This window comes from Hyla sarda, chromosome 2 (genome assembly GCF_029499605.1).
Source record: "Hyla sarda isolate aHylSar1 chromosome 2, aHylSar1.hap1, whole genome shotgun sequence".
Lineage (NCBI taxonomy): Eukaryota > Metazoa > Chordata > Amphibia > Anura > Hylidae > Hyla > Hyla sarda.
This window is the reverse complement of record NC_079190.1, coordinates 86,294,481-86,307,239: the sequence shown is the minus strand read 5'-3', so window position 1 is coordinate 86,307,239 and position 12,759 is coordinate 86,294,481. Positions and strand designations below refer to the sequence as shown.

At 43.4% G+C, this 12,759-nt stretch overlaps 1 protein-coding gene across 9 annotated transcripts in view; it reads right to left on the bottom strand.

Moving 5' to 3' along the window:
* The window catches only part of RBMS2 (RNA binding motif single stranded interacting protein 2), a 167,939-nt gene that overhangs the window by 12,907 nt on the left and 142,273 nt on the right, over positions 1-12,759 (bottom strand). For all 9 annotated transcript variants that reach the window (XM_056562405.1, XM_056562404.1, XM_056562401.1 and 6 more), the window contains exon 3: positions 5,257-5,315. In XM_056562405.1, the coding sequence (XP_056418380.1) occupies positions 5,257-5,315 (59 nt within the window). The remainder of the gene's footprint in view (positions 1-5,256; positions 5,316-12,759) is intronic.

Here is a 12,759-nt window from a genome sequence, read left to right as displayed (position 1 = left end):
AAATTCGTCTGAAATTCCGTTTTCTAAAATACAGCTTGATCTAAGTGTGGTAATTTTTTTTTAACCAATTAGTTGGGTCTTCCTCTTCCCGCAGACATCCATTGTTCTTTTTCCCGCTTAAATAAAACGCACGTGTAAATGTGTCTAGTCTTTTTATTACACTTTTTTTTTTAATCACATGATCAAGGAATAATGTTTGTCATAGGACAAAACACCACAGAAAAGCACAACCATAAAATGCATATCAAAAATGTACAAATACAATAAGAACTTCATAAAAAAATATATAAAAATAAAGAACACAAAATAAAATTCTAAATTTTTTTAATGCAAATACACAGAAGACAAACAGACGGCACTCACCATCCAGATAAATGCTTTATTCAATCCGATGAAGCATTACAGGTGCAGGCGGGTATGGCAGTCTCGGGCGGGGGTAACCCCCGCCCGAGATTGCCATACCCGCCTGCACCTGTAATGCTTCATCGGATTGAATAAAGCATTTACCAGGATGGTGAGTGCCGGCTGCTCGTCTTCTGTGTATTTGCATTACATTATCTCTAGTTTGGACTGAGCACCACCTGTACCAGTTTTGTGTGGGTCGGTATCGTACTCCTACTCCACGTGTGCATCCTAGTGCTGGATCCGAATTCTACTTGTGGCTAACATTTTTGAATGTGCTTTTTAAAGTCCAAATAGCACTAGAAACAAATACGTGTGAAGGAGGCTGCTTAAAAGCACCACAGGATTATCCAGCCCTACCTGGCAAACACTTCACAAGGGATGAATATTCTTGAGCCGCACTGACGTCAGTGTCCTTTAGCCCGCAGAAGCCCCGCCTTTGCCAGTTACAGCCGGATATACACAGAGATTAAAACTACAATTGCGGGCGAACGGTGTCGCGGATCAGACCAAGGTAGGGCTCGTTTTAATCAGCGTCTCCCGCACTATCCACCAATACCTGTGGATAGTGTGGGAGAAAATATGTGACAGTTTTCCTTTAAGGGGTTAACCCCCTCGCGGGGAAAAACCCTTTACTAGAACCCCCCTTAAAACTTTATCTTTATTATTTACTTATGTAAAAATATACTCCACAAAAGTTAAAATTACAGCGATATGGGTGATTTATATATGTGAATATGAGTTATTCACTATAATTGGATTTTTGGTCCAGAATGATATATGTTTGCTACTGGGTGCTTACTGTCTAGCAACCCTTGCTACTGGCACCAAGTCCTTGTTGTCTTATGCCCCCATGAATCACTGAGCTAAAAATGCCACTAATAGCCTCCCCGACGTTTCGCTGAACACGTCAGCTTTGTCAAGGGTAGCGAGGCTAGAGAGGCATTAGCCTCGCTACCCTTGACAAAGCTGACGTGTTCAGCGAAACGTCGGGGAGGCTATTAGTGGCATTTTTAGCTCAGCGATTCATGGGGGCATAAGACAACAAGGACATTTTGATCAAAAAGTGCGCTAAGAGCCTCCATTTTTTGACCAAGAGTGCTGTTGCAACTTTCTTTTTTGAACAAGGACTTTGTGCCAGTAGCAAGGGTTGCTAGACAGTAAGCACCCAGTAGCAAACATATATCTGGACCAAAAATCCAATTATAGTGAATAACTCATATTCACATACGTATATAAATCACCCATATTGCTGTAATTTTAACTTTTGTGGGGTATATTTTAATAAGTAAATAATAAAGATACATTTTTTAGGGGGGTTCTAGTAAAGGCTTTCTCCCCGTGAGGGGGTTAACCCCTTAAAGGTTGTTCATGATTAAATTGCCCTGTAACCTCCAGGGACGTATTTTATGCTTTTGGCTCTGTAATGGAGGTACAGTGACTGACTCTATTATAGGGGACTATGTTAAAAAGGGTGACTGCTCTGGCTACAGGTAAGGTCTATGTCATAGGGTGACAATTCTGTCTGCGGGTATAGTATAATGTAGGAAATTACACGTATGATTGTAACCTGTTCCTCGAACCACTGTATATATATATGAGAATGTCTCTGCAGCTCTGCTCAGCTCTCGACTACTCCCCTCACACTAGAAATTCTTGGAATGTAAGGAATCTGCTATTACATGTGTCTGCCCCATGACCTGATAACAACAGACCTTCTTGGAATTACTGAGGCAAATCTCTAGATAACAGGTTCCTGACCTTCAGAATGTGAATCCTTTCATTATCCATTCTGGACATCATTTCTCTCAGCTCCAGAGCATTTAGCCATTATTAAATACAGTAAAGCACTACTATAAAATATCATAAAAGACTACGACAGACGGAAAGAAAATCATAAATCATATATACTGGAGTAAAAATGATAAAGCTTTTAGAGATTTTGATGTGTCAGTGCTCTCTAGCAAAAGTAAGAAACCTATATTTGGCTACCCTGTAAGTCACTGTGTGACCCCTTAACCCCTTTAGGATCAGTACAGTTTTGGTCTTCTTTTTGCCTCTCATTGGTTCGAACATTTTTTGTATTTTTCATTTAAAAATCACTTTCTGTTAATCTCCACCATTTTTAATTCAAGTGGGGGGAGATGAAAGGTTTCTCTGGTCTCTGGTCTAAGAATGGGGCTGCAGCTTTGTATAAAATCCGTCGCCCCGCTCCTGAGCACCGATTAGTATGACCATCAAGAGGTGACTAATGCCTGGGGCTTGTGACAAGCAAACCTATCCTTAGTTTAAGGACCTTAAACCACAAATAGACTACTGTACACAATAGGTGAAACACACAGTCTCAACCCTGCGGGTTTCCATCTACATTATTACGTCACATATAATCATCGACAAACTAAAGTTTCCAAAAACAACCAATTACATTTTGGCAAATGAACCAGATTGTTAAAACATTTTATTTTTAGGGTTTCCAATGCTTGCCAAACAAATGAATTATTTAGAAATCATGCACTCGGCTGTGGACTATAATAGGGACTACCGATTCCACATTGAGACACTGAGGTTTCGGGGTTCTCAGGGACTCTGTAACTGTAGCATTCCCGATCGCATGCTGTATTATGGTAATATTATTCCCTAGGCGTACAATAGCACAAGAAGTCCCTCACAAGAAGAGCCTTTAAAGGGGTACTCCACTGGCTGTGTGCACGCTGCGGGGGTTGAAAATGCCCCCTCGTGACATTATGCCCCCTTAATGCAAGTCTATTGGAGGGGGCATGGCGGCCACCACACCCCCTTCCATAGACTTGCATTGAGGGGGTGGAGTGTAAAATCACGAGGGGGCATAGCCGACCCCTGCAGTGCGCGTACAGTGTTCGGAACTAAATGTTCCAAACGCTGGCCAGTCAAGTAACCCTTTAAAGGGGTTTTCTGGGGGGAAAAAACATTTTAATGACCTATCATTAGGACAGATAATCAATATCAGATCTGGTACCTTGCCCCCTATCGATCAGCTGTTTGCCAGTGCTGTGATGTCGCCGTACAGAAAACAGAGCAGGAAGCAGACAGCTCCGTACATTGTGTAGTGGCTGTCCTGGGTAACTGCAGCTCAGCTCCTAGTCACTTCAATGGGAGCTGAGCTGCAGTAAGTATGGCTACTTCACAATTAGAGATGAGCGAACTTACAGTAAATTCAATTCGTCACGAACTTCTCGGCTCGGCAATTGATGACTTTTCCTGCATAAATTAGTTCAGCTTTCAGGTGCTCCGGTGGGCTGGAAAAGGTGGATACATTCCTAGGAGACTCTTTCCTAGGAATGTATCCACCTTTTCCAGCCCACCGGAGCACCTGAAGGCTGAACTAATTTACGCAGGAAAAGTCATCAACTGCCGAGAAGTTTGTGACGAATCGAATTTACTGTAAGTTCGCTCATCTCTATTCACAATGTATAGAGCCATGTGCTTTCTACTATGTGTCACTGTGTATTACAGTACAGCAGCTCTGCCAAAAACTGATTGATCAATCTGATATTGATGACCAAACCTGAGTCAGCATGTAATACAAAAATCCCTATAATACAAACCTGTAGGGACTGTGTGTCATTGTACTGGCTTCAGGTACAGGGTAATGAAGGAAAAATACTGCTATGTTGTGGATGATGTATGGATTTAGGATTAACTGGCCATAAATCACAAGATTTGCCCATGGCCTCAGGAGCTGTCTGATATTTCTTGCAATCTTCATACTGGCAGAGGTGCACAGGTAACTGGTATAAAGGAAAATCATTCCAACCACTTCAAATATGGCTTTGCTTCAAAAGTCATTTCTCAGCTGAATAATTTTATTTCTATAAAATTGTCCTACGTTTTGTGTTTGAGATCGAAAAATGAAGGCCTTATACACACAGCCATGTATGGAGCTATATACCCGGGCACCCATAGAGACGATGAATAGCTCTGTAGGCACAAGACTGTACAGTCAATACTCAGTACAGCCAGATGGTGCTTTAGATTGTGAGCCTTAAAGGGGTACTCCCACCGTAGACATCTTATCCCCTATCCAAAGGATAGGGGATAAGATGTCTGATCGCGGGGGTCCCGCCGCTGGGGACCCCCGCAATGTTGCATACGGCACCCACCTGTTTCTTGTCCGGAAGCGTCTGGGTCGCCACCACGGGAACGGAAGTCCGTGACGTCAGGACTCCGCCCCGTGTGACGTCACGCCCCGTCCCCTCAATGCAAGTCTATGGGAGGGGGCGTGACGGCCGTCACGCCCCCTCCCATAGACTTGCATTGAGGGGACGGGGGCGGAGTCGTGACGTCACGGACTTCCGTTCCCGTGGTCGCGACCCAGACCCTCCAGCGCTTCTGGACAAGAAACAGGTGGGTGCCGCATGCAACATTGCGGGGGTTCCCAGCAGCGGGACCCCCGCGATCAGACATCTTATCCCCTATCCTTTGGATAGGGGATAAGATGTCTAGGGTGGGAGTACCCCTTTAAAGGGGTACTCTGCTGTTAGACGCCCCCGGAAATCTCCCGCAGCATCCCGCGATTTAAACAAACGCCAGGTTCCTGTGGCAGTGGTTGTGACGCCCCCTCGTGACGCCATGGCCACACCCCCTCCATTCATGTCTATGGGAGGGGGCGTGGTGTGACATCACTAGGGGGCGTGACTGGCCTCCGGCTCCCAGCGTTCTGAACTATATGTTCAGATCGCTGGAGCACCAGTGAACCCCTTTAAGCGGGACATGAAGTGATGTACCGGATGACAATCACTATCTAACATTATAACAGAAACATCTTTTCCTATGTAGTGTGCTTCATGCCTTTATGATATAGGACATAGTTCTCACCTTTACATTTGTTGGTTGTTTTATCCAAAATAGCTTTTGTGGAGACAATTTTCCCATATCTAGAAGAAAAAAAACAATAGATATGGTTAGCTACTAATAAGAATGTTCTATTGATGTTACATAGATTGTAAATGATAAATGTGCATAATACTAAGAGTATATAATCTTTATAATGATCGCCTGCATACCGCATACAATTCTAATACATGACGTAGTGTCCGCCTTAACTGTTATGGAATATAAGGAACTCTAACCAGCACAGACTACAACATGACCCGTCATCAACAGGGCTGTAGATTAACTTCATTACATACAACTATCCATTAACCTGTATGTATGGAGCACACGCCGAAACGGGCAAGTCGGCAAGATTCAATTCACATAATGGTGAACGTGCATCTATGTACACAGAAGTACAAAAGGTTTGCATGAATACAGTGGGAGCCAGTATTAACCCATTCAGGCCCTTCTGCTTTGACAAGCCCATCACAGTGTCCTTAAAAGCATTTTCTTCATATGAAACACAACATAAAAATTCCCTGTCAAGAATTCCAGCTTTTCACATAGAAACATAAAAGACAGTCAGTCAAAAACCCACACGATTCATCTACCATTTGCCAGGGTCGGGGTTTTTGTTTAAAGTCCCATGCAAATAAATAGGAAATATATGTTACTGCATAACTTCCGTATGGCTGGAGATATTTCAATACTACTTGGTCACATGTTACTTATATGTCCACAAAAAATATAGGATAGTTAATTTAACCCTTAACTACCCCCATTTTTGAGGGTCAGGGTTTTTGTTTAAAGTCCCATGCAAATCAATGGGAAATGTATGTTCCTACATAACTTCCGTACGGCTGAAGATATTTCAATAATATCTGGTACACATATTACTTATATGTCGAATAAAAAGATATGATAGTTAAATTAACCCCTAACCTACAACCCTTATATAAAAGATGGGTTTTTGTTTCAAGTCCCATGCAAGTATATGGGATTTCTGTTACCTTACTCCACAAGCTCCGCTCTGGTGAATGTGTCAGTCCGGCTTGCAAGCCACACCCCATCTCACAAAGACAAGCCCACAGTTTTAGGCCACACCCCTTTTATTATCTACCCTTTTTGTGTATCGATCTGGCTTGCAAATTACGCCCAGTCCCACAAAGCAACGTCCCTTTCTATGTTCAGCTTACAATATCTTCATCACAACTCAGTCCCACCTGAGGACAGGATATAAGGATGGGATATAAGGACGGGATATGAGGACGGAATATGAGGTCAGGATATGAGAACAGGATATGAGGACAGGATATGAGGACGGGACATAAGGATGGGATATGAGGACATCATATGAGGAAGGGATAGGAGGACAGGATATGAGGACGGATATGAGGACGGGATATGAGGTTGAGATATGAGGACGGGATATGGGGACGGGATATGAGGTTGAGATATGAGAACGGGATATGGGGACGGAATATTACAAGAATATATCAGGATGGGATATGAAGTCAAAAGCTTCCTCCTTTGTTGATTTTCCTCCCCAACAAGGATTAGGAAGGAAAAAACAGGCAACGCCGGGTACTCAGCTAGTACATTACAAAATAAAACTATTATTACATAGTGTTACACTTTCTTATACTGAAGCCACCTCAGTGAGCAGATGATGACTGAACGGCCGCCATCTCTAACCCCAACCGCTGAGTCAGGGAAAGCTCTTCTTGTGACCTTAAGCAAGTGTATTCCTCATTGCATCAAGTCTTTTAGAATAGGAGCTGCTTTTGTTTAGGGGCTCTCTGCTCTGGGCTATTACATGGGGCTACAGATGAAACAACTACATTAAAGAAGAATTTGAATTAAAAGCTTATAAAATTAACTGCATAAATGAATTATATTACAATGAAGAGCTACATTACCTGCACTTGTGCCTCCCTGTGACATGTATCAAATACTTTGGTCACTTATTGATTATCTCCTATTAGATAGTAACTCTACATGAATAAAATTTTTTTTTTTTTTTTTATAACAACAGAACCACTGTGTATTCCAGGAAAGAATTGCACTATTTCCCCTTATCACAGTCTTACAGGCATAAAGACAGATAAAGAAGCTCTGCTGGGTCATATACCTCCAAACAACTTGTTATACATCTCGGGTATGGTGGAGTGGGATATTGGGTTATTTCAAACCTACATTTTCAGATTCAGTTCTACTTAGACTTAGATTTACTTCCAAAATTCCTTTTAATGGTCTAAACTGATGTATAAATAAATCCCTAAAAATTGTACCCAATAATGTGTGCCTGGGCCCTCACAGTGTCTCACATCTATTATTTAATTGTATGTCTCAGCTTAAGGGAGCGTTCACACGAAGTAATTCAAGAGGAATTTACTCCAAATTACCGTAATTTACATCTCCTCTGCCCATTGACTTTAATGTTTTTTCCGCTGTCCCGTTCACACTGCGGAAATTCTGCTAGCGGAATTCCGATGCTGAATTCCGTTCCGCGTGAAGAATGAGCATGTTCATTCTTCAAGCGGAATCCGCTAGCAGAAATCAATAGAAGTCAATGGTAAAAAAAAAATTCTGCCCGACATCGCTGAAAAAACCCTTCACTTCTTTCTCCCCCATTTACGCTTGCAATTGCGCGCAAATTGCGCACAATTTTCGCGCAAAAATAAAATTATTTTTTCCGCCAGTAAATTTTCCAGCGTGAATTACTCTTGATTTACTCGGTGTGAACGCACCCTTATACTCTGTTTTTTGCTGGTAACTCTATATATTTGGCCATCTTGTACTACTGCATGATTGAACGACTACACTGTTTTGCACATTAAACATCAACTGTTCCCCTTTGACCAGCCAAAATATTGTGAAACATCTTTAGTTATGCTGGGATTACATTTACAATGCAGTCTTGTACTGTCTATGCTGAAGCTACAAATTCTTGAAGACAAAAAATTCAAATCCATTTTTGACCTCTTTGCCCCCAGACTCCCTCTATAAGACATCTGCCTCTCATGGTCTTATTAGACAATGCATTCTGCACTTTCATGGCTATGCCTATCGCACGTCCAAGCAGAGCAGAATGGAAACCCGCTGCTCCTACATTGGAAGATGCCCATCCTGCCCAGTGAGGGAAGCGAGACGACACATGCGCCATCTTGCTACACAAAACATACAGAAGAGTAGTGGGTATGAACAGCACAGACTCAACCTAGACTACAGGAGGACGGAAACAATCTTTTACCGTTGGGGATTTTGAAGGCGCTGATATCTCAAGCATTGTTTAATTTTTAAAAATGTATAGTATATGAGAATTTTTGTTTTTATTTTGGCAGTGGGGACACTAAGCCAGGAATAGGATAGTGGGAATACCACTTTAAGAACTCAGTAGTTCATGGACCACACCCACCTTCAGAATTATATTATAAATGCCTCCGTTTGTACGACAAACTTAAAAAGAGGAGCTTACTGTAATTCACATGCTTCATTTACCTGCTCCTAACAGGCTGATAACAGGAGACATCATGTAGATTTATCAGTACAGTTGACCATGCATACTGAGATAACAACCATAGCAGGCATATACTTAAAGGGGTACTCCACTGGAAAACATTTTTTTTTTTTTAATCAACTGGTGCCAAAAAGTTAAACGTATTTGTATATTACTTCTATTAAAAAATCTTAATCCTTACAGTACTTATTAGCTGCTATTTGCTCCACAGGAAGTTATATTCTTTTTGAATTTCCTTTCTGTCTGACCACAGTGCTCTCTGCTGACACCTCTGTCCATGTCAGGAACTGTCCAGAGTAGGAGAAAATCCCCATAGCAAACCTATCATGCTCTGGACAGTTCCTAAATTGGACAGGGGTGTCATCAGAGAGTAATGTGGTCAGACAGAAAGGAAATTCAAAAAGAAAAGAACTTTCTGTGGAGCATATAGCAGCTGATAAGTACTGTAAGGATTAAGATTTTTTAATAGAAGTAATTTACAAATATGTTTAACTTTCTGGCACCAGGCTCCAGTGGAGTACCCCTTTAACACTTCTGTCGTCTCAAAATCTCTCTCAGGGCTTGTGCACATTATTATGTTACGGTACCATACATCTGCTCAGTTTTACATAAATGACTTGAGGTCCAACACTGGTAATTTCAATTCTTCTACCCTTCTTTATTAATAATGTATAATATTGAAGGTAGGGCTGGGCAGTATGACCAAATGTGTGTATCACGGTATTTTTGTAACTTTTGGCGGTTCCACGGTATATAACGGTATTTCTTCCTCCTCCCCTCACTCCACCCCAAATTAATCATCAGCCCAGCGCTGCCCTCATCGGGGTAAATACTCACATGTCACCCGCAAGCGCTGCCCTCCTCGTCCTTTTTGTTGCGGCCGCCGGCGCTGACACTCTATACTGTGCGGTGTCCCTATGCTGTATCCCTATGCCCAGGCTGCAAAAGGTAAACAAAATAAACGAATGCATGTTCCTACGTTGGCCTTACGCTGGGGACGGGAATGTCGGACAGACGTCAGCCTATCACCGGCCGCAGCGATGTTCTGCCTCGGTCGGCGATAGGCTGAGCCCACTGTCATGTAAGGAGCTCTGGCCGGGTTCTTACATGACAGTGGGCTCAGCCTATCAGCGGCCAAGGCGGAACATCGCTGCGGCCGGTGATAGGCTGACGGCTGTCCGACGTTCCCATCCCCAAGAAGCAGGTGAGGCCGATACCGGACCAATGAGAGGTGAGTTAAAGTTTATTTTGTTTATTTTTTGCAGCCCAGGCATAGGGATACAGCATAGGGATACAGCATAGGGATACTGCACAGTATAGAGTGTCAGCGGCCACAGCAAACAGGAGGAAGAGGAGGGAAGCGCTTGCGGGTGAGAGCGCTGGGCTGATAATTAATTGGGGGGGGGGGGGGAGGAGAACAGCGCTCGCGGGCCACATATGATTAGTTCCCCGATGTGGGGACAGCGCAGCGCTGGGCTGATAATTCATTCATTCCCAAGGTGGAGGGGCCAAACCGGTATTGCGGTATGGGTTAAAATTCATATCGTGCAGCACAAAAATTTCGGTATTCGTTTTGAACCGGTATAACGCCCAGCCCTAACTGAAGGGGCATTATGTATTATCATTAAAGGGGTATTCCCATCTCATAAGGTAGGATATGCCATCACTTTATGATCAGCAGGATCTGACCCCTAGGCCAAAGGTCAGACATCCAACACTCATCAAGTAAGGGAACTTTATTACATAGAATATTCCTTTAGGATAAATTCACACATACAGTATCCTGCCCATATTTGATGAACAGGATTTGAAGCTGCAGACTTTATGTAAACTAAATGTCTGAACACAGCATAAAATCTGTAGTTTTAAATCCTGAAACATATAAAAAAAAGCAATTTCTATTTTCTGCAAGTACGGTATACTTTTTGTAAGTATATTTCTGCAAGTACCATTTGCGTACATTATTGTGGCTGCAGCCACGTCTAAGCTTCTGGAGAATTAAAAGAAACACTTTACACCAGCCATATGGACCATGGGAAACTATAGTCTGTGAATGGTGTGATCCTGTGTTATCTACACTATATACAGGTATAACCTTTCATTATACTCCGGCTATTAATGATAAGAAGGACAGCGCTGAAAATTTTTCTCTAAAGAACAGGAGGTGTCAGCTTATTACTAAAGAGTACCTGGCACCAAACAAAACTTTTAATATATTGTTCCTTATATAATTATAAGACACTTTGCTATTTACGGTATTTTTCGCCCTATAAGGCGCACCGGCGTATAAGACGCACCCAATTTATAGGAGCAAAATCAAAAAAAAAAAAGATTCTGAACCCAACAGTGGTCTTCAAACTGCGGACTGCCAGATGTTGCAAAACTACAACTCCCAGCATGTCCGGACAGCCGCTGGCTGTCCGGGCATGATGGGAGTTGTAGTTTTGCAACATCTGGAGGTCCGCAGGTTGAAGACCACTGGATAGGAGGTTATACTCACGTGTCCCCGCCGCTCCGGACCTGTCACCGCTGTCCTGGATGTGACTCCATCGCTGTCGCCGGGTCCCCGTGGTGTCCCCGACTCTCCGGAAGTCTTCTTCCACGGGATCCACGCTCTCCGTCGCCGTCATCACGTCGCTACGCACGCCGCTCCTATTGGATGATGGAACGGCGTGCGCAACGACGTAATGACGTCGAAGGAGAGCGCCGGCCAAGCAGGGGATCCCAGAGCAGACACCGAGGCAGGTAAGGTCCTGTAAGCTGTTTGGGACGCCGCGATTTCACCGCAGCGGTCCTGAACAGCCCAACTAAGCAGCCAGGTTAGTGTCACTTTCCCTTCAGACGCAGCGGTCAGCTTTGATCGCTGTGTCTGAAGGGTTAATACAGGGCATCACCGCGATCGGTGATGTCCTGTATTAGCCGCGGGTCCTGGCCGTTGATGGCCGCAGGGACAGCCGCGATAGGTGTGTATTCGCCGTATAAGACGCACCAACTTTTCCCCCCCAGTTTTGGGGAAGAAAAAGTGCGTCTTATACGGCGAAAAATACGGTACTCAATTTCCTGTTAAAAATCTCAACCTTTATATGTTTTAATGCGATTAAAAAACAGCCACCAGGTGTCTCTGTTCTGTTCCCGGCCTGGCAGGAGACCAAACTCAGGAAGTGCGTGCGAAGCATGGTGAGGCACAGCTCTCGCAGTCTTCAGTGACATCATGCCTGCTTGGGGACGCCCACTTTCTCCTGCCAGGAGCTCACACAATGTGAGCAAAGGGAAAGGTATTATGCACAGCTTTTTAAAGCTCAGAAAAAATTTTAAGGGCAGGAGGGGTGTTGGGAATAATTAGGGAATATAATCTGAGTTAGTTTAGAAAATATAGTTTGATGACAGGTACTCTTTAAGCTAAGTGGCCAGAAAACTGCAGATTTCAGGATTGTTTTCAAAACATAGATGTGGAATATTAGAAAAAAATATCACCAAAATATGCTTAAAGTGTACCTGTCATTAGCAAAAACTTTTTATATCATGTGTGGTGTCCCGGTACCGTACGTTGTACCGTACCTTGTGTGGTAAGTCCCCAAAGTCAGAGTTCCTGCGTATCGGTAGGATCCTCCTAGTGGGATAACCCCTTGTCGCCTCTTCCTTCTTTAATTTTATGTGTTTGATGTATATAATTTGTATAATTTATATATATATATCTAGTACTTCCAGGACCTTAGGGCACATGACTACTAAGCCTACTGTTAGGTTAAGCTTAAGGACCTTCCAGGTCACATGAGTGGGTCACATGATGTACCACAATGCTTTGTGAAAGGACTGACAGTTGGTGGGAACCAATAAGCTATGAGCCTGCCCCTTGCCATATAAGGGCGCTGTGTCCAATGATCGCTCTCTTCTCACCATGCTCTCTTGGGTTCCGGACTAGCAGACAGAGGGAAGCTCCGTGTATACCTGCAAGACAAATCTAGGCCTGAAGCCTGCTAACT